At 39.5% G+C, this 24,335-nt stretch overlaps 1 protein-coding gene across 2 annotated transcripts in view; it reads right to left on the bottom strand.

The window, feature by feature from the left end:
- The window catches only part of LOC134644814 (transcription regulator protein BACH2-like), a 46,814-nt gene that overhangs the window by 16,000 nt on the left and 6,479 nt on the right, over positions 1-24,335 (bottom strand). For both annotated transcript variants that reach the window (XM_063497900.1, XM_063497901.1), the window contains exon 2: positions 11,683-11,965. In XM_063497900.1, the coding sequence (XP_063353970.1) occupies positions 11,683-11,949 (267 nt within the window). In that variant the 5' untranslated portion in view covers positions 11,950-11,965. The remainder of the gene's footprint in view (positions 1-11,682; positions 11,966-24,335) is intronic.

Raw genomic sequence — 24,335 nt, 5'->3', positions numbered from 1 at the left:
GCTAGCCCTGCGACAGACTGGCGACCTGTCCAGGGTGTACCCCACCTCTCGCCCTATGACAGCTGGGATAGACTCCAGCATCCCCCCGCGACCCTGAAAAAGGATAAACGGAAGCAAATGGATGGATGGATGGATGGATGATAGATGCATCAGAGAGCCACTTGAGATTCAGTATCTTGTCAAATTAAACTTGAATGCAACCAGGAATTGAACAACAAACCTTCTGATTAGTAGATAATCTACTTCCTGAGCTACAACCACCCCTATGTACTATAATACTGCTGTAATACAACATTACTTTTTAGTACATTTAAATTTGCTATATTTGTCCTTCAAAACATTTTAAAATGAAGAAAGAATCTACTGCTGGCATAAGACCCGTTCATTGCTGCACTTAAAACCACACTGTGGTTAAATGACAAATTACCGAATGATGCGAGTTACTTTTAAAATGACAACGCACTTCCTGTATCTCAAGATTTAATTCTGTTAACAAACAAACCACAAGAGAAAACTTCTGAAATAAAAATGTCAAATGGCTGCCTGCCAAATTACTTTTAATGAGTCATACAAACAAAGCAGAATAACAAATAAAAGCATCTAGCAATTAAACCAAGACTATCCTAAATTTAGAGTCTCGGTGAGCATGCAAAGTTCTGTTGGTCAAAGATGTTTGGACATTTGTAGACACCTACCTCTCCTTTTTGCTGTGGTCTTGGCCAACACCGTATTACACACTCAATACCATTTTTAATACTGCAGAGAAAATTCTGACCCCATCCTGCAAAACCATAAGTGACAGTGAAGAAGTCACATTAAGTTTACTTCTTACTTCTTCTTCTTTAATTAATTTTCCCAATTATTTAAATAAATATTTAAGATTAAGTTCACAAATTATTAAACTGAAAACTAACCTTTAATAAAGTTGTATACAGATGTCAATGATACAGTAAAACACAGGTTCGCAGAGGGAAAAAAAACAGCAAACACTAAATTTCTTCAGACTACAGGGATTATATGACAGAAGGTTCACAAACAATCTGAAAAAAACTCCAAAGAAAATAGGTTCTAAATACACACAAGGGAATTAAGGTAAGTAGAGATGGGAAACAAAGTACAGCTAAAACTAATTAACACAGTGATACAAAGGGAGGAAAACTGAATGCAACATACAGAAGACAGTTGACTAACAAAATAAAACAGGAAGTGAGAAACAATCATTTCAAACAGGGAGGAACGGACTACAGATTGAATAATAAGGGCTGCACATATGGGGGAAGAGCTGTAATTCTATAATCAGGTCTACATTTATTCTTTATTTTTCATGTGGCTTTATAAAGTCCTTGCAAAGTCTCACAGTGTGATACAGAAGATTAAAGTTAATGGTGATAATAAACAAGACAGTTAAAGCATTGTAATTTTTGAAGTGAGACTCTACACAACATTTATAGTGGTAATGTGGCTTATTTTTGTGTAGCCACTGACAAAGTTTTTTAGGGTTTTCAAATTTACCTTTTCACAATACCACTTGACACCAACAAGTCATATAATGAATCTGAGAAAAAGAAAAACAAGTCTATGTGAGTGCAGGGGACAGCTGAATAGATAAATCTCTCAAAATCTCTAAATCCAAAGAAGTGTGTCGAACACTAACTATTAGGTACATGTAAGGTAAAAGGTCAAATCAGCTGTTAGAACGTCACACTAGCTTTTCTAGCAAGCCCACTCTCCTCTCAACATCATGAGAGTAAATAGCTGGTAAAATAGCTCAATAGTTAGCTGATATTTCTGTTAACTGCATGCAATATGACATTTTGGAATAAAAACACTGTGGTATAATAGCTAGCTAATGCTACTGAATTTAGGTTTGGAATACTTGCCTTGCAGATGTACTACATTCTGTGGTGCCCACTGCTGACTGTGAATGGTCCTTTTTCCTCACTCTAAACTCACTATTATTACTTTTATAAAAACATTTTTAAAATGTTCCCCCGTCCATGCTGCTTATCTGAAAAAACGCTATAAGATGACACTAAATTATATTGTATTTTTAATAATGCAAGCCTGTAATTTTGCAGGCATCTTATATGTATTGCTCAAACTCATTAAACTCGCAGATTCATTAAGAATAATATAGAATATGCATGCTATTGCAATAGTATTAGAAATGCAATGCATTTCTATTATTATTCCTTTTCAGTAATTTTACAGATTTTAGTCAATTATTTTAAGATACGCAAGTAAAATTAAATACACCATTTGTGATATTACCATACCTTTTAACAGTTTACTAATCCTTGCAGACATTATATCCTAATGATCGTAGCGTATGTATATATGTATGTTTGTATATTCCCCATCTCCTTTTAGACTAGTTGACCAAGCTTGATGAAACTTTGCTTAAACAATGCCTATAGTAATGTGAATGCCAACATCTATATGACGTATATAAGTATTTCATACACATCACAAAAATACATTTGACAGCTCAACTGAGCACCAAATGGAATACCATAGTATAAAAAGGAATGTCAGAATACAGAATGAAATTTCAGATTGGAGTAGTGCCCCAATATTATGTATCATAGCATCATAATATAATGATTTGTATGCAAGTTGTTTAAACTTAAGATGAAAAAAAACTACAATATCTACAGTTAAGCCATTATAGATAAGGATAAGTTGAGTTCATGGAGTTTTGTGATTTCTTTGTGTTGTAATTGTAACCCAGTGAGTTTACACGATTCAGTAATGTACTACAACATTGTTATTGTTAATTGTGATTCATCATTACTCTGTTAATCACTGAGTTGAGCTAAAGTAAATCAATAATAAAAGATAAATAATATAAATATAAAAATAAAACCCCAGAGAGTATATTTGACACCCCTACTGGTTAGGAAGGAACAAGCCCCGCCTTCGGGGTCTTGTTCATGAGTGACAGGAGTGGGTGATCGACAGTCGGATTGGTGCAGTAATGTGGACGGTGTACCAGTCCGTTGTGGTGAAGAGAGAGCTGAGTGTAAAAGCGAAGCTCTTAATTTAGTGATTGATCTACGTCCCTACCCTCATCTATGGTCACGAGCTGTGGGTAGTGACCGAAAGAACGAGATCGCGGATACAAGCGTCATCCTTCCTCTGAAGGGTGGCTGGCCTCTCCCTTAGACATAGGTTGAGAAGTATGGCCATCCAGGAGGGGCTCAGAGTAGAGCCGCTACTCCTCTACATCGAAAGGAGCTAGTTGAGGTGTTTTGGGCATGTCCCACCAGGAGGAGGCCCTGGGGCAGACCCAGGACACGCTGGAAAGATTATATCTCTCGGCTGGCCTGGAAGAGAGGGAGGTCTCTGCTTAGACTGCTGCCCCCATGACCCGGCCCCGGATAAGTTGAAGAAGATGGATGGATGGATGGATGGATGGATGGATGGATGGATGGATGGATGGATGGATGGATGGATGAACAGTCTGAGCCATGTGTTTTTCAGCTGGGTAGTTCTGAGTTGTCTATAAAAGCAACTGTCACAAACCATAACTTACGCTCTCTGAGAAAAGATTGCTTTAATGGTGCTAATTCTGTGTGTTTGGGAGGAATTAACTGTGTTAATTCTTTTAGTCTGATTATGTACCAAGCTTTGTACTAAGGTGCACCCCACGCTGAACCCAGTTCTAGTACCTGAATCTGCGCGCCATCTGGGATTAGTAAGGGTCACTTTTGTGACCCTTTGTTGGCACCAGTAAAGACTATGGTTTCACCAATGGACTGTTTTGCTTCCAAGCCTGTTTGTGCAGAAAGTGTTCACTCTCCAGAAACTGCTCCTCCCTCACCAGCTGGGGCCTCAAGCAGGGCTCGCAAAATCGCTAGCCCGACGTCCCGCGGCTAGCGATTTTTCCAGTCGGGCTAGCAAAATCTATCTCAGCCCTGCCCGCAGGGCTATCATAGGAAGGAAAGATATATGTCAATGGTTTTGCATTCTTTCGAAAATGTAGCTGAGTAATTATGTCATTGGCATCGATGAGCCACTATCAATATGTGACATATTGAAATCGCGTTTGAATTTGCGCTTGATTTTGCTTTCACTTTCACTTTGCGATCGCACGAACGGTGTGTAGAGAGTGGCAGCACTGACTGGTGAGTGACGATTAATTGCACACCAATTCCTCTGGCATCGTCTTGTCACTCATTAGCTTACTATTCAGACATGACAAGTGAAATCTCCCACAGCAAGCTTAAACATGTGAGAGGTTGATTGCGCAGAGAATCGCTGACCGTTATGCAAGTACGTGTGTAAAAGCAGCAGGATTTAAGCCGGTATTTTAGTTCTGCTCAGCCAAATAAGACAGGTCAGGGTGAAGAAGGGGCAGCCAAAGAAAAGCCTACCACAAAACGGAAAAGTTATGACAAATCAGACTATGAGGCAAAAAAAAAAGAAAAGCGCAGCTTTTTTGGTTTCATGGACAAAAGAATTTCTGTGGCTGGAATATGACGAGCTAAATAACATGATGTTCTGCCAGGTGTGTTGTGAGTTTCATTCAATTTCTGAGTCGACAAGCGCCTTTGTTACTGGGACCAGTAATTTTAAGAAAGACCCCATCAGAACCCATGAGAAATGCAAGAAATGCATTATTGCCCAGTCTGCAATATCTTTCCCAGAACAAACAGCAATTGCAAAAAACATACTTAAAAGAAACCAAACACAAGAAGAAGTCCTGAAAAAGCTGTTTAGAACAGCGTACTATGTTGCATGAACTACCATTGGCAAAATTTAGCAGTCTTTGCAAACTTCAAAAAGCAAATGTCCTAGATCTTGGTTCCACTTACCTCTTACCAGTGACTTCAGTGGAAATGTCAGATTCAGGATCTGACACAGACTGATTCATGATCTACACAGTTCTTACAAGTTCATAGAAATTTCTGTTTAATGAGAACCAAGTATTTGAGTTGATGATTGTAATTTTTATACAGTTGTTGTGATTTGTATTTTAACAATTTTTTGATTAATTTTTGTTTCCGTTACAATATTATACATTAAAGTATAATATTGTAATGGAAACAAAACAGGAAACAAAACGTAAAAAATTGCTCTCTTTTTTATTTGGGCTACTTAAATTTATTTTGGGCTACCAAAAACTGAAGAGTGCCGGCCCGAAGGGCTACCAGGGATTTTGAAATGTTAGAGCCTTGGCCTCAAGAAAGCTTGTTAAGCAAGCTCCCTTGTCAGCTGGGGGCTCAGGAGGACCCACACAGCCACCTGCGGCTTCATAGCTTGTTCATATCTCGTACACTAAAAGAGCTGTACGAATTATTGGGCATTAAATATGTTCGGACCAGCGTCTCCCAGCCTCAGGGTGGTGGAGCTACTGAATATGACTTAAAATCCATGATTCGTAACTTTATTCATGAGGATGAGCGTAACTGGGATCCCTGGTTAGACCCTCTGTTGTTTGTGGTGCAGGAGATGCCCCAGGCCTCCAGGGGATTTTCTACCTTTGAGTTGTTATTTGCATGTGGCACCAGGACACTCTAGGCCGCAGGTCGATGATCGATTTTGTAATCGTATCACCAGACCTGCGACCATATGTTCTGGACACTCGGGTAAAGAGGGGGGCTGAGTTGTCAACTGATCACCACCTGGTGGTGAGTTGGATCAGGTGGCGGGGGAGGACGCTGGACAGACCCGGTGCACCTAAACGCATAGTGAGGGTGTGCTGGGAACGCCTAGCAGGGGCCCCAGTCCGCGAGATCTTCAATGCACATCTCCGGCAGAGCTTCAACAGCATTCCGAGGGAGACTGGGGACATTGAGCCCGAATGGACCATGTTCAGCATCTTCATTGCTGAAGCTGCTACATTGAGCTGCGGCCGCAAGGTGGGTGGTGCCTGTCGTGGTGGTAATCCCCGAACCAAATGGTGGACACCAGAGGTGAAGGGAGCCACCAGGCTGAAGAAGGAGTCCTATCGGGCTTGGTTAGCCTGTGGGACTTCGGAGGCAGCTGACAGGTACCGACAGGCCAAGCAGAATGCAGCTCAGGCAGTGGCTGAAGCAAAAACTCGGGTGTGGGAGGAGTTCGGAGAGACCATGGAAAAAGACTTTCGGACTGCCTCGAAGATATTCTGGCAAACCGTCAGGCGTCTCAGGAGGGGAAAGCGGTGCTCTACCTGCACTGTGTATAGCGCTGGCGGAGCGCTGCTGACTTCGACTGAGAAAATTGTTGGGCGGTGGAAGGAATACTTCGAGGACCTCCTTTATCCCACTGACACGTCTTCCGAGGAGGAAGCAGAGTCTGGGGATGAGGGGGATGACCCGCCAATTTCCGGGGGCGAGGTCACTGAGGCAGTTAAACAACTCCTTGGTGGCAGAGCCCCTGGTGTAGATGAGGTCCGCCCCGAGTTCCTGAAGGCTCTGGACATTGTCGGGCTGTCCTGGTTGACACGCCTCTACAATGTTGCGTGGAGATCAGGGGCAGTACCCCTGGACTGGCAGACCGGGGTGGTGGTCCCCATCTTTAAGAAGGGGGACCGGAGGGTGTGTTCCAACTACAGGGGGATCACACTCCTCAGCCTCCATGGGAAAGTCTATGCCAGGGTGCTGGAAAGGAGAGTTCGTCCGCTAGTTGAACCTCAGATGCAGGAGGAACAATGCGGTTTTCGTCCTGGTCGCGGAACACTGGACCAGCTCTTATCTGGCCTGGGAACGCCTTGGTGTTCCCCCGGATAAGCTAGAGGAGGTGGCTGGGGAGAGGGAGGTCTGGGCTTCTCTGCTTAGGCTGCTGCCCCCGCGACCCGGGCCCGGATAAAGCAGAAGAAGATGGATAGAGTTGTTGTTTGGCAGATAGCCATGGGGGGGTGTTGGACCCTACATAAGAAAACTGGGAAGAACAACAGAGAGGCTAGACTCAGGCAATTTTCACCAGGAGATAAAGTGCTTATTTTACTCCCTTCTTGCAGCTATCTCACACAGGCCCAGAGAGCAGATGTTGGAACACTGCAACAATGTATTAAAGATGTGTTCTGTCGGCTGGTGGGCTGTACAATCTCATAGAGCACCATTTCGAAACACGCCCTGGTGTGAGACAGTGCGTTTATGACCCTACAAGTTACCTGAATATAAAAGACAAATTGTTCAGAAGGAATAGGCAGAAATGCTAAAGATGGAAGAAATAGAACACTCACACTTGTGGTAAAGAAAGATGGGTCTATATGTTCTGTGTTCACTACCGCAAGGTGAATGAGATGTCACAGTTTTACTCTTATCCCATGCTCCAAGTCGACGAGCTTCTGGAACAGTTAAGCACTGCTCGCCTTTTCACAATGCTAGATTTAACCAAGGGCTGAAAAGGAGTGTCTGGCAATCTGGTGGGAAGTTGACTTTCTTCGTTATTACCTCCTGGGCCACCCTTTCATTCTCTGTCCAGATCATGCCCTGTTGCAGTGGCAAGAAAGATGTTGATGCCTGGATCCCCTTGTGGTATCTGGCACAGCTATTATCTATCACACTAACCATGTGTTCCCTATTTTACTAGCTGCCAGGGCCTGGAAAGATGGTGGTGTGGTGTGGAGCTGATAGAAGGAAGCTGAAAACTGTAATAAGAAAAAGTGCCTGACAATATTGAAAAGAAAATTGGAAAAACTGCACCCTAACTGCAATTCTCCTATTCTCAAGATGGCGCCTGTGTGTGTGGCTAGCTGTAAGCTGCTACCTGTACTGTTTCTACTTGCTCTGTTATTATCTGTTTTCTTTAACACTGCCTCTACTCTACTACTTTACAACTTCAAATCACTTTTAAATATCTGAGCCACTGTCGAGGAGCAATACCGAAAGCCCCCAGGATGTGAGGATTTCCATGTCCCACCTGTGGTAGAAACCATACCATTGTTTCTCCGCAGTTATCCACCTAGCCTTCCCCTCAAGAAGAAACACCACAGAAGGCAGGGGAAACGGGCTGGAATACTGGTCAAACTCAAAAACTGGGTGGCGACATGCACAGCTACATTCCCGGTGACTAATCCTTGTGTTCTTTTTAAGAACCTTGCCCCTGACAACAAGTGGTTTATCTCCTGGTGCTCCCTGGAATTGGCTCCCCGTTGGATTATACCGGTGACTCCACATCTTAATGTCCAGCACCCTCAGCATCCATCCCCACGTCTTCGCAGAGCTGGAGTGGATTATAGGTACCTTCGGCCCTAAATATGTCGATCATCCCAGCCAGCGGGGAATTCATGTTAGCTAAACTCGCCCTGGTTAACGCTAGGTTCCTAGCCAACAAAACCTTCATTTTGAATGATTTTTTCATCACTCGGAACTTGGACTTTCTCCTGGTGACCAAAACTTGGCTGAACTTGGGTGAGTTGAGCCCGTTCTCTGAACTTGTCCCCCCTGACTGCAACTACCTCAACTTGCCCCGAACGTCTGGTCGAGGCGGAGGATTAGCCACTGTCTACAAAAACTGCTTTAACCCTCTCAGGGCAGGCGTTGCAGCTTTGCAACAGTTAAACACTAATGATTACCCCACATACATATTTTATGAGTACCACTGCAGGACTTGGTTGTGCATTAGCAATAAAAAACTTAATTTGAGCCTGAGAGGTTTAACTGTCGGCAGTTAACAGCTGACGCTTATGGCAGCTTTGAACTGCATTTATCTGAAATTCACCTGTCCACTCCGGTGCTATGTGCGCTGGTGTATCAACCTCCTAAATATAATAAGAACTTTATACAAGACTTTTCTGAATTCTTGGCAGGTATTCTACCAAAGGATGAAGTGTTTTAATCATAGGGGATTTTAATATTCACATTTGTTGCTTAAATACTCCGCTGACCAATGATTTTTTAAATTTTATAGACTCATTTAATCTTGTTCAGTCAGTCAAAGGCCCAACTCACGAACGCAGTCATACCCTGGATGTCGTACTTTCTTGCGGCCTATCACTCCTTGACACTGAAATTTGTAACATAAATTTTTCGGACCACATGTCTTATTTGAGTGTCCCTTTTCAGGTCAGCCTGGTAGATCAAATGTGCTGCTCCTATAAAAATCTAAATCAGGCATCACCTGTTAACAGGTCCACTCATTCGACAACTGATAGTCTGCTTTCCCTGTTCAATTAAGCTTGTCTGGAAATACTGGATTCCATTGCTGCTTTTACCACCAGGTATCTAAAACCTAAAACCCAACCATGGTTGAATAATGACACCAGGGAATGCAGACAGGTATGTAGTAAAGCGGAACGAAAGTGGAAAAAGGACTGTCTCCAGGTGTCGTTTGAGGCACTTAGAGAATCTCCAAGATCGTGTCCGACAATTACCATAAACCTCTGATTTTATTTGGTATTATAAATTCAGTTCTTAATCCTTCTACTACTGATCCTCATATAGCAGTGAACATAACATGTGAGAATCTACTGAAATTCTTCATTAATAAAATTGTAGACATCAAGTCTCACATTATTCCTCCCATTTCTGACCCATGTGTTTATACTCCAACTTTGGCCGTTTTTGACCACTCCGAGCCAGTATCCCTTACATTACTTAATAAAGTAGTCAGAAACTTGGAACCTTCAAAATGTACCTTGGATATCATTCCACCTAGCTTACTGATAGATGTTTTTGACACTGTTGGTACATGTTTGCTTTCCATTGACAATAACAGTCTTCAGTCTGGGTCTATTCCCTCTGACTTTAAACATGATGTGGTGGAACCCATCCTTAAAAAGCAGAATCTGGACTCAACAGTTCTATCAAATTACCGTCCAATCTCTAAATTATCCTTTTTGTCAAAAGTTCTGGAGAAAATTGTCCTTCTGCAGCTTCAGACCTTTTTAGATCAACACGACATTGGTGAACTATTCCAGGCTGGTTTTGAAACGCACCACAGCACTAAAACTGCTCTTTTAAAAGTTTCTAATGACCTTTTAACTTGGGAGTTGGGAGATTCTGCTATTTTAATATTATTAGACCTCAGTGCTGCTTTTTACACAATAGATCACAGTATTCTTATCTCTCGACTGGAACAATGTGTTGGAATTAAAGGGCTTGCTTTGGAATGGTTTAAATCCTACTTATCTAATCGTACTTTTCTGTTAGATTCAGACACATTGTCTCCAAGTACCACGCTTTTTTGCGGGATCCTCTTTTCAATTTACATGCTCTCATTGGGATCAGTTTTTTAAAAATACGGTATTTTGTTTCATTGCTGTGCAGATGATTCTCCGATTTACCCTCCACTGAAATTAAAATCCATGAATCCTCTGAAGGGACTGTTTGATTGTCTAAAAGATGTAAAGACATGGATGCCTCTAAATTTTCTAAATCTAAATGAACAGAAAACTGAGGTCATTGTCTTTGGTCCTTCTAACCATTATGACCTTGGCCCCTTAGAAAACTATAAAAGACCGTTTGCAAGAAATTTAGGGGTGATTTTTGACAGCAATTTAACCTTTGATAAACAGATTAATAATGTATTCAAAACCATCTTCGCCTAATTGCAAAAGTTAAGCCCTTTTTCTGTTTCAGAGATTTTGAGAAAGTGATCCATGCCTTCATCTCACCTCAACTTCTGTAATAGCCTCTACTCTGGTGTTACCTCTTCATCAACTGGCCAACTGTAGCTAGTCCAAAACGCTGCAGCACGACTCCTAACTGGCACACGCAAGTGAGATCATATATCTCTTATACTTGCATCACTACACTGGCTGCCAGTCAGCTTTCAAATTTACTTTAAGATCTTAACACTTGTTTTTAAGACGTTGCATGGAATTAGCCCCTACATATCTTGCTGATCTCCTAACCTGGTATTCTCCCCCAAGATCCTTGAGGTCTGCAGACCAAATGCTTTTGGTTGTCCCTAGGTCCAGACTAAAACACAGAGGAGACTGGGCATTTGCCGTGACTGCCCCCAAACTGTGGAATACATTGCATATCAGATCCTCCCAAACACTGGATACTTTTAAAATCTGTCTAAAGACCCATTTTTATTCTCTGGCTTTTGATTCATCATGAGTTTGTTACCATTATTCTTTGTATGATTTTATTCTCTTCTAAAACACTATTCTATTTTTCTTTTATGTCTTCTGCTTTGTCCATTTTATTGTACAGTACTTTGGTCAACACATGTTGTTTTTAAAAAGTGCTATATAAATAAATTTGAAGTTGAACTTGATCACCCTGTGTGCATTGAGTCCGTTGTGTGCTACATTTAGGGTTACTCGTTATGGCCAAGGGTAAATGGTGCATGGGATGCAAAACCTGAAAATCCTTACAATATTTTGAAACCATCAATCAAACGCTCACTTTGCTAAGAACTTTGATCATTTGGGTGAAGAAAGAAGTATACAGGATTAGAGTTTCTCGCTGTAACTCTTTCTGCATACATACTCTTACACTTTTCTGTGCACATCACCATGAATGCTTAAAATGAATAGAGATCGCAAAAGACACATTTTGTCATAAAAAGAAATCAGATCTATCTCCCTAGATAGATTTAGCTAAAAAAGCATGGAGGTAAAATTCTGTTTACTATGCGAATACTGATAACAACTGCAACACGGTAGCCCAAACTGATGTTATGTGTTTTTTTTCCAGACCTTCCCTGTAACATTTATTTATTTATTTAAACTAATGACATGATTCAAATCATTAAAATCAGTGAATGTTGCCATTCTTATGTGCTGTCATGGTGCTCCTTTACCTTGTCTGGCAAGCTAATGATGAGTTCTGCATCACCAGGTGACCAGCTGTGTCTCAGCAGAGTTTGCAGGAAGTAGTGGCTACAAGCTGCAAGGACAGCCCTGTGTGCTCGTAGCTCCCTGCCCTCTACAAGTAGAGTCACATCGCACAAGATGCCCTGCCGCCGTTGATCCTCCAGGCACAACATCATATTGGCACAGTGGACTTTGGATTCATATACGTACAGAGGCGTTGCCGCCTCACTATCTTGCTGCTTGCCTGTCGACATCACTCTGTGTAGCACCCTGCACAGAGAAAAGACACATATCAGGACACAATATCAGTTAAGGTTAAACTATTTGTATGAGTAACATTTTCTTTTTCAAAACACCAAAAAGAAGTAAATGAGTAAATAATTAAATTGGGATTAGTGTTGTTCAATACGAGTGATTTCCTTTACAATCTTAAGGACATACCAAGAAATATTTAGCCTGGTATTAAAAATATTGATCCGATACAGATACTTTGTATATAAACTTAATGTGTTTGGAAAAAAAAAGTAATCCATCCATCTTCTTCCGGTTATCTGGGGCCGGGTCGTGGGGCAGCAGCCCAAGCAGAGAAGCCCAGATCCCCCTCTCCCCGGCCACCTCCTCCAGCTTGGGGAACATCAAGGCGTTCCCAGACAAGCCGAGAGATATATCTCTCCAGCGTCTCCTGGGTCTGCCCCGGGGCTCCTCCCAGTGGGACATGCCCAAAACACCTCACCCAGGAGGCGCCCAGGAGGCATCCTTGTCAGATGCCCGAACCACCTCAACAGGCTCCTTTTGATTTGGATGGCTGAACTCCTCAACCTAAGGGAGAGGCCAGCCACCCCTCGGAGGAAGCTAATTTTCGCCGCTTGTATGCACAATCTCGTTCTTTCGGTCACTACCCACAGCTCGTGACCATAGATGAGGGTAGGAAAGTAGATCGACCCTCATCTATGTAAATTAAGAGTTTTGCTTTTACACTCAGCTCTCTCTTCACCACAACGGACCGGTACAGCGTCAGCATCAGCATCACTGCAGCTGCAGCACTAATCCGTCTTTCCATCTACTCCCTTTTCGCATCACTCATGAACAAGACCCCGAGATACCTAAATTCCTCCACTTGGAGCAGAAACTCCTCCCTGACCTGGAGTGGGCACTCCACCTTTTTCCGACTGAAGACAGTGGCCACAGATTTGGAGGTGCTGAATCTCATTCCCACCATTTCACACTCGGCTGCAAACCATTCCAGTGCAAGCTGGGAAAAAAAGAGTTGAAGATTTGGAGCAGTATACAAGAATGGAAGATGTGATTATTTCTGGACTGAAGACAAATCACTACACCTATGCACGGAGTACAGCAGGTGACAAGGAGGGGGAAGATGCACCAAGAGCTGAAAAGGATTTGCTTGAGCAGCAAGTTATTCAGTTTTTCAAAGACAAAGACATTCTTTTGGATAGCAAAAACATAGCTGCATGTCATACTATTCCACAAAAACATACCAAGATGCCAACTATCATACTACGATTTGTGAACAGGAAATATAAAGTTGAACTGTTAAAGATGGGAAAGAAGTTAAAGGGAACCGGCGTAGATGTGAATGAGCATCTCACCAAGAGAAATGCTGAAATTGCACGACAGGCAAGACTATTGAAGAAGGAAAGGCACATCCAAGATACCTGGACCAGGAACTGTAAGTTATTCATAAGACTTAATGGGACACCAGAACAAGCTAAAGTAATTGTTGTCAGAGACATTGCAGATCTTGAGAGATTTAAACAAAAGAAATAGAGTTCAGTGTAGAAAAGAATTGTGTTGCTGACTGTGATATGAACAATATCTGATAAGTGTGAGAAAAATAACTATACATGTGAATGTGTGAACAAAAAAAAAAAAGAAGGCAAAAAATGGAATATTTTGGATCTCATGATTATAAATCTTATGAGTTGGACAACAGTATTGATCCAGATATCCACCTCTATCAGAATGTTGATATGACATGTGAATATTATAATGGGGAAGAGTTGGATCCCAAGATAAAAGGTTTTTCATTAATCCACTTTAACAGTCGGAGTCTTTACAGTAATTTTTCTAAAATCAAAGCGTATCTTGATCAATTCCAAAATAAGTTTGCAGTGGTAGCAATTTCAGAAACATGGTTGAATGACGACAAAGAATTGCAAGATGGACTAGAGGGCTATGAAATGTTTTGGCAAAATAGGAAGAATAGAAGAGGAGGAGGTGTTGCTATGTTTGTTATTTCGTATCTTAAATGTAAAGTTGTTAACAATATGACTGCTGTGATTGATAACTTGATGGAATGTTTAACCATTGAAATTCAGGTTGAAAGATCTAAAAACATATTAGTTAGCTGCATTTATCGTACACCTGCATCCTGTATAGATCAGTTTACCAAAGAAATTTCTGTAATATTAGAAAAACACAAGGAGAAGGTGACCTTTTTTTTGGTGATTTTAACATTGATCTATTGAAGGCAAACGACCATAATAAGACTTCAGAATTTATTGATACGTTTAGTTTTGGGTTCCATCCGTTGATTGAAAGCCGAGCAGAATAATGATGGATAGTGCCACTTTGATCGACAATATTTTTGTCAATAAGATAGACGGCAAGATACATAGTGGACTGTTAGTCACAGATGTAAGTGATCACTTGCCTGTCTTTTCAGTGCTTGAAATGAACAATCAACTTCATTTTCAAGAGGAAAAGCAGATTGATTACAGTGGTAGAATAAAAACACCAGAACAAATTGCAGCTTTTAAAACAGACTTAGAAAATTATGACTGGCAAAAAGTTTATGTGGAAGACACTAATGATGCATATAATGCATTTTTGGATATATTTTTGTCAATTTATGACAGCCATTGTCCAATTAAAAAGTTTTCTGAAAATTATAAAAAGAAAAAACCATGGTTTACACAAGGTCTGGAAAGAGCCTGTAAAAGGAAAAATAGGTTTTACAAGATTTTTTGGACACATAGAACAAAGGAAAATGAAGACAAATATAAGAAATATCGAAATAAATTAACATCTATTATGCGATATGAAAAGAAAAGATATTATGAACAGCTGCTTCAAAAACATAAAAATAATATTAAGGCTACCTGGAGTGTATTAAATAGGATAATAAAAAATCAACATAATATATGTTCTCCAACACGTATTGTAAAAAAAGGTAATGTAGTGATTGAGAATATTGAGAGCATAGTTAATGAATTTAATGATTACTTTGTTAATGTAGGTCCCAACTTGGCAAAAGAGATTTCTGTACCAGGAGGAAACGATGATAAAGTAGATTCTACTTCTTGTAAATGTAGCTCAATGTTTCTTGGTGGAGTCTGTGAGAGTGACATTGTAGAAGTGATGAGTAAATTCAAGAGTAAAAAATCCATGGATTGTGACGACCTTGACATGTCGCTAATTAAAGAAGTTCTTCATAGTGTCCTTCAGCCGTTAACATATATTTGTAACAAATCATTTCAAACTGGAATTTTTCCAGATAAAATGAAAATTGCCAAAGTGATCCCATTATATAAAACTGGTGATAAACAGATTGTGTCAAACTATAGACCGGTATCTTTACTGCCTCAGTTTTCGAAGATTCTTGAAAAACTATTTGCAAACAAACTAGATTCTTTTATTGATAAATATGATTTATTGAATGATCATCAGTATGTGTTCAGAAGAAATCGCTCAACATCTCTAGCTGTGATGGAATTTATTGAAAATATTGCAACGGCTGTGGATGAAAAACAGTTTGGAATAGGTGTGTTCATTGATTTACGTAAAGCCTTTGATACGATAGATCATTCTTTACTTTTACAGAAGTGTGAAAGGTATGGTTTAAGAGGTGTTGTACAACTTTGGTTAAATAGTTACTTGAATAATAGGTTCCAATATGTGAGTATTAATAACATGAAATCTAAACTTAGAAAAGTAACTTGTGGAGATCTGTTTTGGGACCTAAGTTATTTTTACTTTATATAAATGATATTTGTACAGCCAGTGATACTTTAAAATATGTGATGTTTGCTGATGATACAAACTTATTTTGCTCTGGAAAGGACATAAAGAAATTACTGAAAACAGTGGAAACAGAACTCATGAAGTTAAATAGATGGTTTGTATTTAATAAACTATCATTGAATGAAAGTAAAACAAAATTTATGTTATTTAGAGGTAGTAAAATTTAATTTAAATAATGTTGAAATTGAAAGAGTATATGAGACAAAATTTAGAGTAATTATTGATGATAAACTTTGTTGGAAGCCCCACATAGAACATGTGAAACGGAAATTATCCAAGTCTATTTCTATTCTTTATAAAACAAGAGATTTTTTTGACCAAGAACTGCCTTTATTTATTGTATATTTCCTTTTGTTTGCCTTATATGACCTATTGTGCAGAAATTTGGGGGAACACATACAAAACATATTTGGATTCAATATTTAAATTGCAAAAAAGAGCTATTAGAATAATAAATAAAGTTGGATATAGGGAGTCCACCAAACAGTTTTTTGTAGGATCATCTATGTTAAAATTCATGGACATTATATATTGTAAAACTTTAGAAATGATATATCGAGTGATGAAAAAGAATGTTCCAATTTGTATTAAGTATGTTTCAACTAAGAGATGGAAAATATGATTTGAGGGGGTCTTATAAGTTTGAAATACCTAAAGTGAGAACCAATGTTAAGTATAGATGTATGTCAGTTTTGGGAGTGAAATTGTGGAATGGACTTAATGATGAACTGAAGATATGTTTTTCTTTGTCATTTTTCAGGAAGTTTTTAAAAATTTGTATTATCCAAGGTTATAGAACTTTGATTTGATGAATAATTTTGTGTTGATTTAATTTATTGATTTATCATTGATTTCTTTTCAAACTGTTATGTAACTTATTTATTAATGCTATTTATTTTCTTGGTTAAGGATTTGATTATTCCTATGGGGGTAAGGGATAGGATAATTATAAGTCACAAGGCTTCAGCCTATTCCTTTTTCGGTTACTGTTTGATTGAGTACTTTTATGTAAAATTATAATCTGTTGTTGTTGTTGTTGTTGTTGACCGAAAAATAAATTTCATTTCATTTCATTTTCATTTCATTTCATAGTGAATACAAGACCTCAGACTATTTGTTGTAATAGTTTAAGTATGAACAATTATCATGCAAAAAATAAAAAAAAAACGGAAACATCAGTACCTACATTTTAAAATATGCAATTAACAGGCAAAAACAAATGTATACCTCCACACAATTGGTCATGTATGGAACTATTAGGAACAAACTTTCCACTGTACTCAAAAGTTGTTACAAATTTTTTCAGCATAATAATATAGTGAATAAAGTGAACTTTACCAACTAAGACATCTTAAATATGTCATTCTAGTACATTATTAATAGTTTAAGGCCCAGCAAAGAACCTCAGGTAACCTTCAGTAAATGTGAGTCAGCATTATTTATTTGTACACTCTGATATCGTTGATTAAACTAACTGTTTAACCAATAACTATCCCTCTAATACAATGTCTCTCCAGCTTTTTAATCAGTAATCCAAGCTCTATAGTGTCAAATGGTTTTTACTTCAATAAACACTACCAAAGTATATTTTCTGTTATCCAATGCATTTGCTATGTCTTCTGATAGCTGCCATACAGCTAAAGCTATTAACTATAGCAGACATATTTGCTCTAAACCAGTAATGTCAGTCAGTTAATAGACTCTACTTTCAAAGATATTTTTTGTTTTTTCTAGGAAACATGTTTTAACTTACTGACTGCAGACACATTTCAGTAGTTTTACTATACATTCTGTTTTTCTTACTAGCCACATTTCAGTTCCAGTCCAGTCAGTGGACTTTTGTAATTACATTTTTTACCAATATCAATTATTTATTTTTCATTAACTCTTATAATAAAAAAGGAGTACTCCCTCCTTTAATATTTTCAAAAAAGTTTGGTGTTCTAGACTTACATGTATTAAAACCAAACTGCATGAGCTTTACTGCTGCACATTTTCCTGCACCCTTTGACAAACACCTGGTCTACTCATGCATACAGGCACTTTAAAAAGAAGCTATGATTCAGTTTCTAATATTGTCTCTTCAAATGATGCTGTAAAAACAGATACAGCGTACAGAAAAAATAAATACAGACACAATGGACAGGATACTGTTTAAACTTGTCATTTTACACACACACACACACACACACACACACACGCATGTCTGGTTTGCTATCCTCGTGGGGACATCCCATTGACATAATGCTTTCCCTAGCCCCTTACCCTAACCCTAACCATTAAAAATGAATGCCTAACCCTAACCCTTACCCTAAACCTAACCATAACCTAATTGTAACCCTGACAGTAAAACCGCATTTTGAGTGTGAAAATTGCTTTCAACCCCGAGGGGACCTGGATTTTGGTCCCCACGGTGCAGAAAGTCCCCACCAGGATAGTAAAAGTCAGATTTTGGTCCCCACCAGGATAGTACGAACCCGTACACACATACACACACACACACACACACACACACACACACACACACACACACACACACACACACACACACACACACACACACACACACTTTATGTATTTGACAGAATTCCACACAGATTGCGGGCAGCTCTGTCCAGAAGCTTTTCATTGTGTTTCATTTTCATGCTGTAGTACAAAAAAATCTGACACAGACAGCTGAGCATGCAGTCTGTATTTCTCATCAACATTAGGCTCTATATGTGTGTCTGCTGACTCATGGTTTTTAAATAGGCACATACTAGCACTGGGGGTTTGCCGAAATAGTACTAACGTTCTGTTTTTTCTCCCTGCTCATCTCAGCACTGCAGATCATCTCCTGCATTACCTTACCAACACTTCAGGCTTATCCCATTCAGCACTGTTTTTTTTGTTGCCTGAATGTTGTCCGCTGCCACTATTTACCCACTAGACTCCTTTTTTCATTAAGTATATTTCGGCATTCTGCTAGATTGAAAACAAAATAAAAATAAACAGCAATCCTCAAGATTGCTATTTGCTGTCATACAGACTAAGGAAATACAGATATTATTTTTATAGTTTAAGACACATCTTGTGGCTTTTATCAATGGATCAGTCAGTAAAGAAGCTCCAGCAAGTGAACCGCATGCTAAAAGATTTTTGTCAATTTGCCTTTTTCCATTTTTTCCATCAATTTAAACTAAAGACCTGTATACACATTCTGGCGGAGTATCCAGAGAAAACCCATGTAAACACGGGGAGAGCATGCAAACTCCACACAGAAAGGCCCTGGCTGGATGGTGGAGTCAAATTCAGGACCTTGTTGCTGTGAGGTAACAGTGCTATACGAACTCCCAGTCTCAATTTGGGTCAAGGACACCCGCTCTACTGTTAAGATTATGCATAAAAATTAACTTTTCGATGACGCTAAGGAGCAGCTGAAGAGCTGTTAGGACATTTTAGGAAAAGTTGTATATATTAGAATGCACCATAGATCAGGTAGATATGGATAATTTTCTGTCTCAGATACGCATGCCAGCCCTGTTCAAGGGAAAACAAAGACAGCTTGGGCGCAATATTGGACGTCTTCAACAAGAGCAAGCTATACAAAGACTGAGTTCTGAGAAGTCCCCTGGGAATTTCCCCACAGACTTTTATGAGGAGTTTGTCCAGTCACACTATGCATATCTTGCATTTATTGAGAGGTTCATGTACCGTCCGATTAGAGTGTGAGGAGTTTGTGTTAATGTTTCATTTGGAAATGTCTGCCGCGATTTTGGGCTACATCTCTGCTTGCTAGCAGCGCAATTATTCATGCAAAGTGATGCAAGACGAATCACTAGCTTTTTAGCTGCAGTTCGCTAATAGTCCTGCTATGTTAATTTTGTGTCATGCACATACCTGAAACCAAGGAATGTTGTAAAGGGCCCTTAACTACATGATTATTTTTGTGTAATGTGTTTTTTGTTGTTGCCCTTCAGTATGTTTTAATATTCACTCAGTGTTTACTGTGATTTGCAAGGGCCAGCAGCAGAGTTGGAGTGGTTTATGCCCCAGCATCTAAATAAACGGCGCGGTCCGAGCCACAAATTGAACGCCTGTGTCATACTGGTCTCTCTACTGTACACCCCAATCCAACACAAAATTACACAACGCAGAGTCCAGGTTGTAGGGAAGCCCCTGCACTGGTTGGGTTACATATGCAACTCACTCTAACACTTATACATAGAAAAGGTAAATAGCCCTCAGCAGTGCAGAAATTATTGGTCTGACTCTTTGATAAATGTAGATGATTTTGGCTAGAGGTTTAGAGACAAATTTACCATGTCTTATTTAACTGGTGAGTTTTATTAAAGGGCTTTCTTCCACAGATAGTGTTTGGAGATTACTGCATTTGATATACTGCATATATCAAATGATATAGTAAAAACTAGGAAGAAACTGGGTATAAAAAAAAGAAAAGAAATCATGTTAGATTTTGCATATTCATAAGCAGATATATATATTTGGAGACTTCTTGCATAGTTGGATTTGTATCTTTTCATTAAATATAAAAAACATTAATCTCCTACAAGAAAAGACACATTGTACCACATTCAGCTTCTAAGTAATTTCCATCCAAATAAGAACACAACATAATGGAACAAACAATACTGATACCAATGCAATTCTGACCCAACAGCCCAAATATCCCAGCTAAAATGACTTCAAATTAAATCACACATATCACATATCAGTTACCTATATTGCACAGTTATCATATTATCATATAGTGTAGCAGTTATAGAATCTTCTGGACTTTAGTGCAGAGCAGTGGCTTGGTAAACACTGAATCAAATGATTAGTTCATTACCAGGCCTCTGTGGAACTCCAAGACATGTTGAGGAAGTAATTTAGCCATTTAAATCAGCTGTGTTGGATCAAGGACACATGTAAAACCCGCAGGACACCGGGAGTTCCCCCACCCCTGCAGTATACAGTTAGTATAAAGATGGAACTCACTGAATGAATAATGTAACCTAACATAGACCATGAACACCACATCTATGACACCAGTGCAATACGCTGTTCTTTACTTTAAATACAGCAAACTAACCTGTTCATTCTGCACTAAACTGTAGAGTACTTTTATACAGTCTTTTATACAAAGTTAGTACACCTTAGTTTGTTTTGCAGGATGTTTTGCAATATGAAAAATCATAACTTCACATCATATACAGATCCAATAACTGATTTTTAAAAATATTGCTAGTGCTACCCCTCAGCCTCCTAGTAGACACACCTATGGTATCAATTTCAAAATCCAAATCGTCTTGCTCTCAAGTTACTAGTCACAAGATTTTCAGAAAACGTACTCTGACCTTGAAACCAAGGTCACTGAGATTTGAACTCGTCCAAGATCTGTTGGTTTCTGAAGTCCCAAGATTAGCATTTTCAGTCACCATCTTGGTTTCAAAACACCAGGTGTGATGTGGAGGGGCAGGTCCAACAATGAAATGGTGAGGATACTACTAATAATACCCCCTTTTTGAAGCAAGCTTAACCAAGATTTACTAAAAAATGAATGAATTTTTTCATGAGACAATGGGTGGCCCTGTCACTTGATGTTTGCTCTCACTGCAGTAGAGTATGCAGTAGAGAGTGCTTTTGTGTAGTTTATCTGCGTAACAATTTAATTAAAAACTTACATAACTTCTTATTTCATAGTGTAATCTTCATGTAATTCATCTGAAGCACACTCTCTGTGTATTCACTCACTAAATGATAGTCACAGTATTTACTCACTGTGTCTTTACAGTTTCAATAGCTTAGCTTAGCTTAGCTCGTAGCCGACTCACTAGCAGCATGGCCTCTTCACCTGTCTCTCCTGCACTTTCCTGCTCATTGTGTCAGATGTTTAGTTACTCCTCGGCCTCCTTTAGCAGTAATGATACTTGTAATAAATGTAGCATATTTGCGGCCTCTTCACCTGTCTCTCCTGCACTTTCCTGCTCATTGTGTCAGATGTTTAGTTACTCCTCGGCCTCCTTTAGCAGTAATGATACTTGTAATAAATGTAGCATATTTGCGTCTCTGGACACCAGGATTACTGAATTGGAGACTCGCCTTCGCACCCTTGAAGCACCTGTAGCTAGCCAGGCCCCTGTAGCCGGTGCAGCCGAAGGTAGTACAGGCCCCGCTAGCTGTTCCCCAGCAGACTGTCCCAAGCAGCTGGGGAAACAGGATGACTGGGTGACGGTGAGGAGAAGTCTTAAACAGAAGCCCCTGCTACACCACAGCCTGCTCATTTATCTAACCGTTTTTGCACCTGCTGGGGATCAAACTCTGGTAATTGGCGATTCTGTTTTGAGGCATGTGAAGCTAGAGACACCAGTAACCATAGTCCATTAACTTCCAGGGGCCAGAGCAGGCCACACTGAGCGAATGGTGAAACTTTCTGTAGGAAACCTGGTCTTGTTAGGAGAGATGGCATCCATCCCACTTTGGATGGAGCAGCTCTCATTTCTAGAATGATGGACAAATTTATTAAACACCGAAAATATCTCTATCCAGAGTTGGGATCAGCAAGGAGAGTTGCAGTCTTACACGCCTCTCTGCAGCTTCTCTCCTCCTATTATCTCCCCAAAACCCCATCCTCATAAAGAGTGTTTCAGCTCCCAAACAGACAAAAAAACAAAAAAAACAAACTAAAATCCAGCAAAAAATGTCTTAAACATAAAAAAAATCACAAAGAAAGAACAATGCAGCATCCACATCTGAACCAAAGAGTAAAACTGTGAAATGTGGATTATTAAACATTAGGTCTCTCTCTTCCAAGTCTTTGTTAGTGCATGACTTAATAATTGATCACCAAAGGATCAGCAGGTGGATTATGTTAGCTTAAATGAATCAACACCCCCAAGTCATTCTAACTATCAGAAACCTCGAAGCACAGGCCGAGGGGGCGGTGTGGCAGCAATTTTTCACACCAGCCTATTAATCAACCAAAGACCCAGACAGACTTTTAATTCATTTGAAAGCCTGATGCTTAGTCTTGTCCACCCCAGCTGTGAAACTCAGAAACCAGTCTTACTTGTTATCATCTATCGTCCACCTGGGCCTTACACAGAGTTTCTCTCTGATTTCTCAGACTTTTTATCTGATTTAGTGCTCAGCTCAGATAAAATAATTATTGTGGGTGATTTTAACATCCATGTAGATGCTAAAAATGACAGCCTCAACATGGCATTTAATCTGTTATTAGACTCAATTGGCTTCTCCCAAAATGTAAAAGATCCCACCACTTTAATCACACTCTAGATCTTGTTTTAACATATGGAATAGAAACTGAACAGTTAACAGTGTTTCCTGAAAACCCTCTCCTGTCTGATAATTTCTTAATATTATTTATATTTACAATAATTGATTACACAGCAGATAATGTCACAGACGTAACATTATCTACAGCTACTTTCAGTACCTACTAGAGGAGACTGTGCCTTCACCGTTGCCGCACCCAAATTATGGAATAATGATCCTCTTGACATTCGCGCATCTGATTCTATTAAATCTTTAAATCACGTCTAAAAACTTACTTGTTTAACCTAGCATTCGAGGCTAATTAGGGTGATTTTCAACTGGCTCTGCATTTACATGATGTAATTATTTTTTATCTGTAATTTATATATATATATACAGGGCTCTAGACTAACTTTTTGACATGGGCGCACCGGTACGCCTAACTTTAAAAATTTAGGCGTACCGGCACAAAAGTTAGGCGCACTCAAATTTTTCAACCGCATCGCTTAACACCGCAGTTTTACATGTGCACTTTCTTTGGGGGGAAGTCCATACAGACAATATTCATTTCTAAATTCTTAACTAACAAACTTGTGCTTAAAGTGCTTTGTAATATTGTAGAAAATGTTAAACTTAATCATCATCTTGGCCTGACGACCTGTTTGCTGCTGCCTGCTGCTGAAAGGCAGTGGGGGGAGGGGACACTTGGGCAGTGCATTTATTGCAGCATATAATGTGTTTCCTGGATACACTGTGCTTTTTCAGCATTCAAAGATTGATGGCACCGTGTCAGAGCTGGCTATGAATTTCAGACGGATCAGGCCTTAACTTAACAAAAAAGTTATCAATAGTTCTTTTCATCTTTTCTTATTACCCACAGCTACATCCACTTCTGTCGGGCCTAGGCTGATCACTAGGGCTGGGTATCATCACTGATTTCTATAATCCATTCGATTCCGGTTCTCAAAGTCCTGATTCGATTCAATTTAGCCTCAGACAGTCAGAAATATTATAATTCTGATCATTTATCAGCACTGATACATGTGAGACTTCATCAGAATTGTGAACATCACAGCAGATGCCTTTGTGTGAAAGTAACTGAGAATAAAACAGAAAAACATGAAGGAGATTTTTCTGGTCTGGCTTTTTAGAGCAGATAACCTTAAAAATATTCTGCAATTTTGCATAATTTTAAGAAGTTTAAATTTCTTCAGTATTGAACAGCAGAAATTTCAACTGGACCACGGCCAATCACAGAGGTCCCGCCCCTGACTGGTTTAGTCCACGATAGGGGAATAATGTGTGTCTGTTGTTGACCACACGGAAGGTTGCAGATTTTTTT

Source organism: Pelmatolapia mariae, linkage group LG16_19 (assembly GCF_036321145.2).
Source record: "Pelmatolapia mariae isolate MD_Pm_ZW linkage group LG16_19, Pm_UMD_F_2, whole genome shotgun sequence".
Taxonomy (NCBI): domain Eukaryota; kingdom Metazoa; phylum Chordata; class Actinopteri; order Cichliformes; family Cichlidae; genus Pelmatolapia; species Pelmatolapia mariae.
This window is presented reverse-complemented; position numbering and strand designations above follow the sequence as displayed.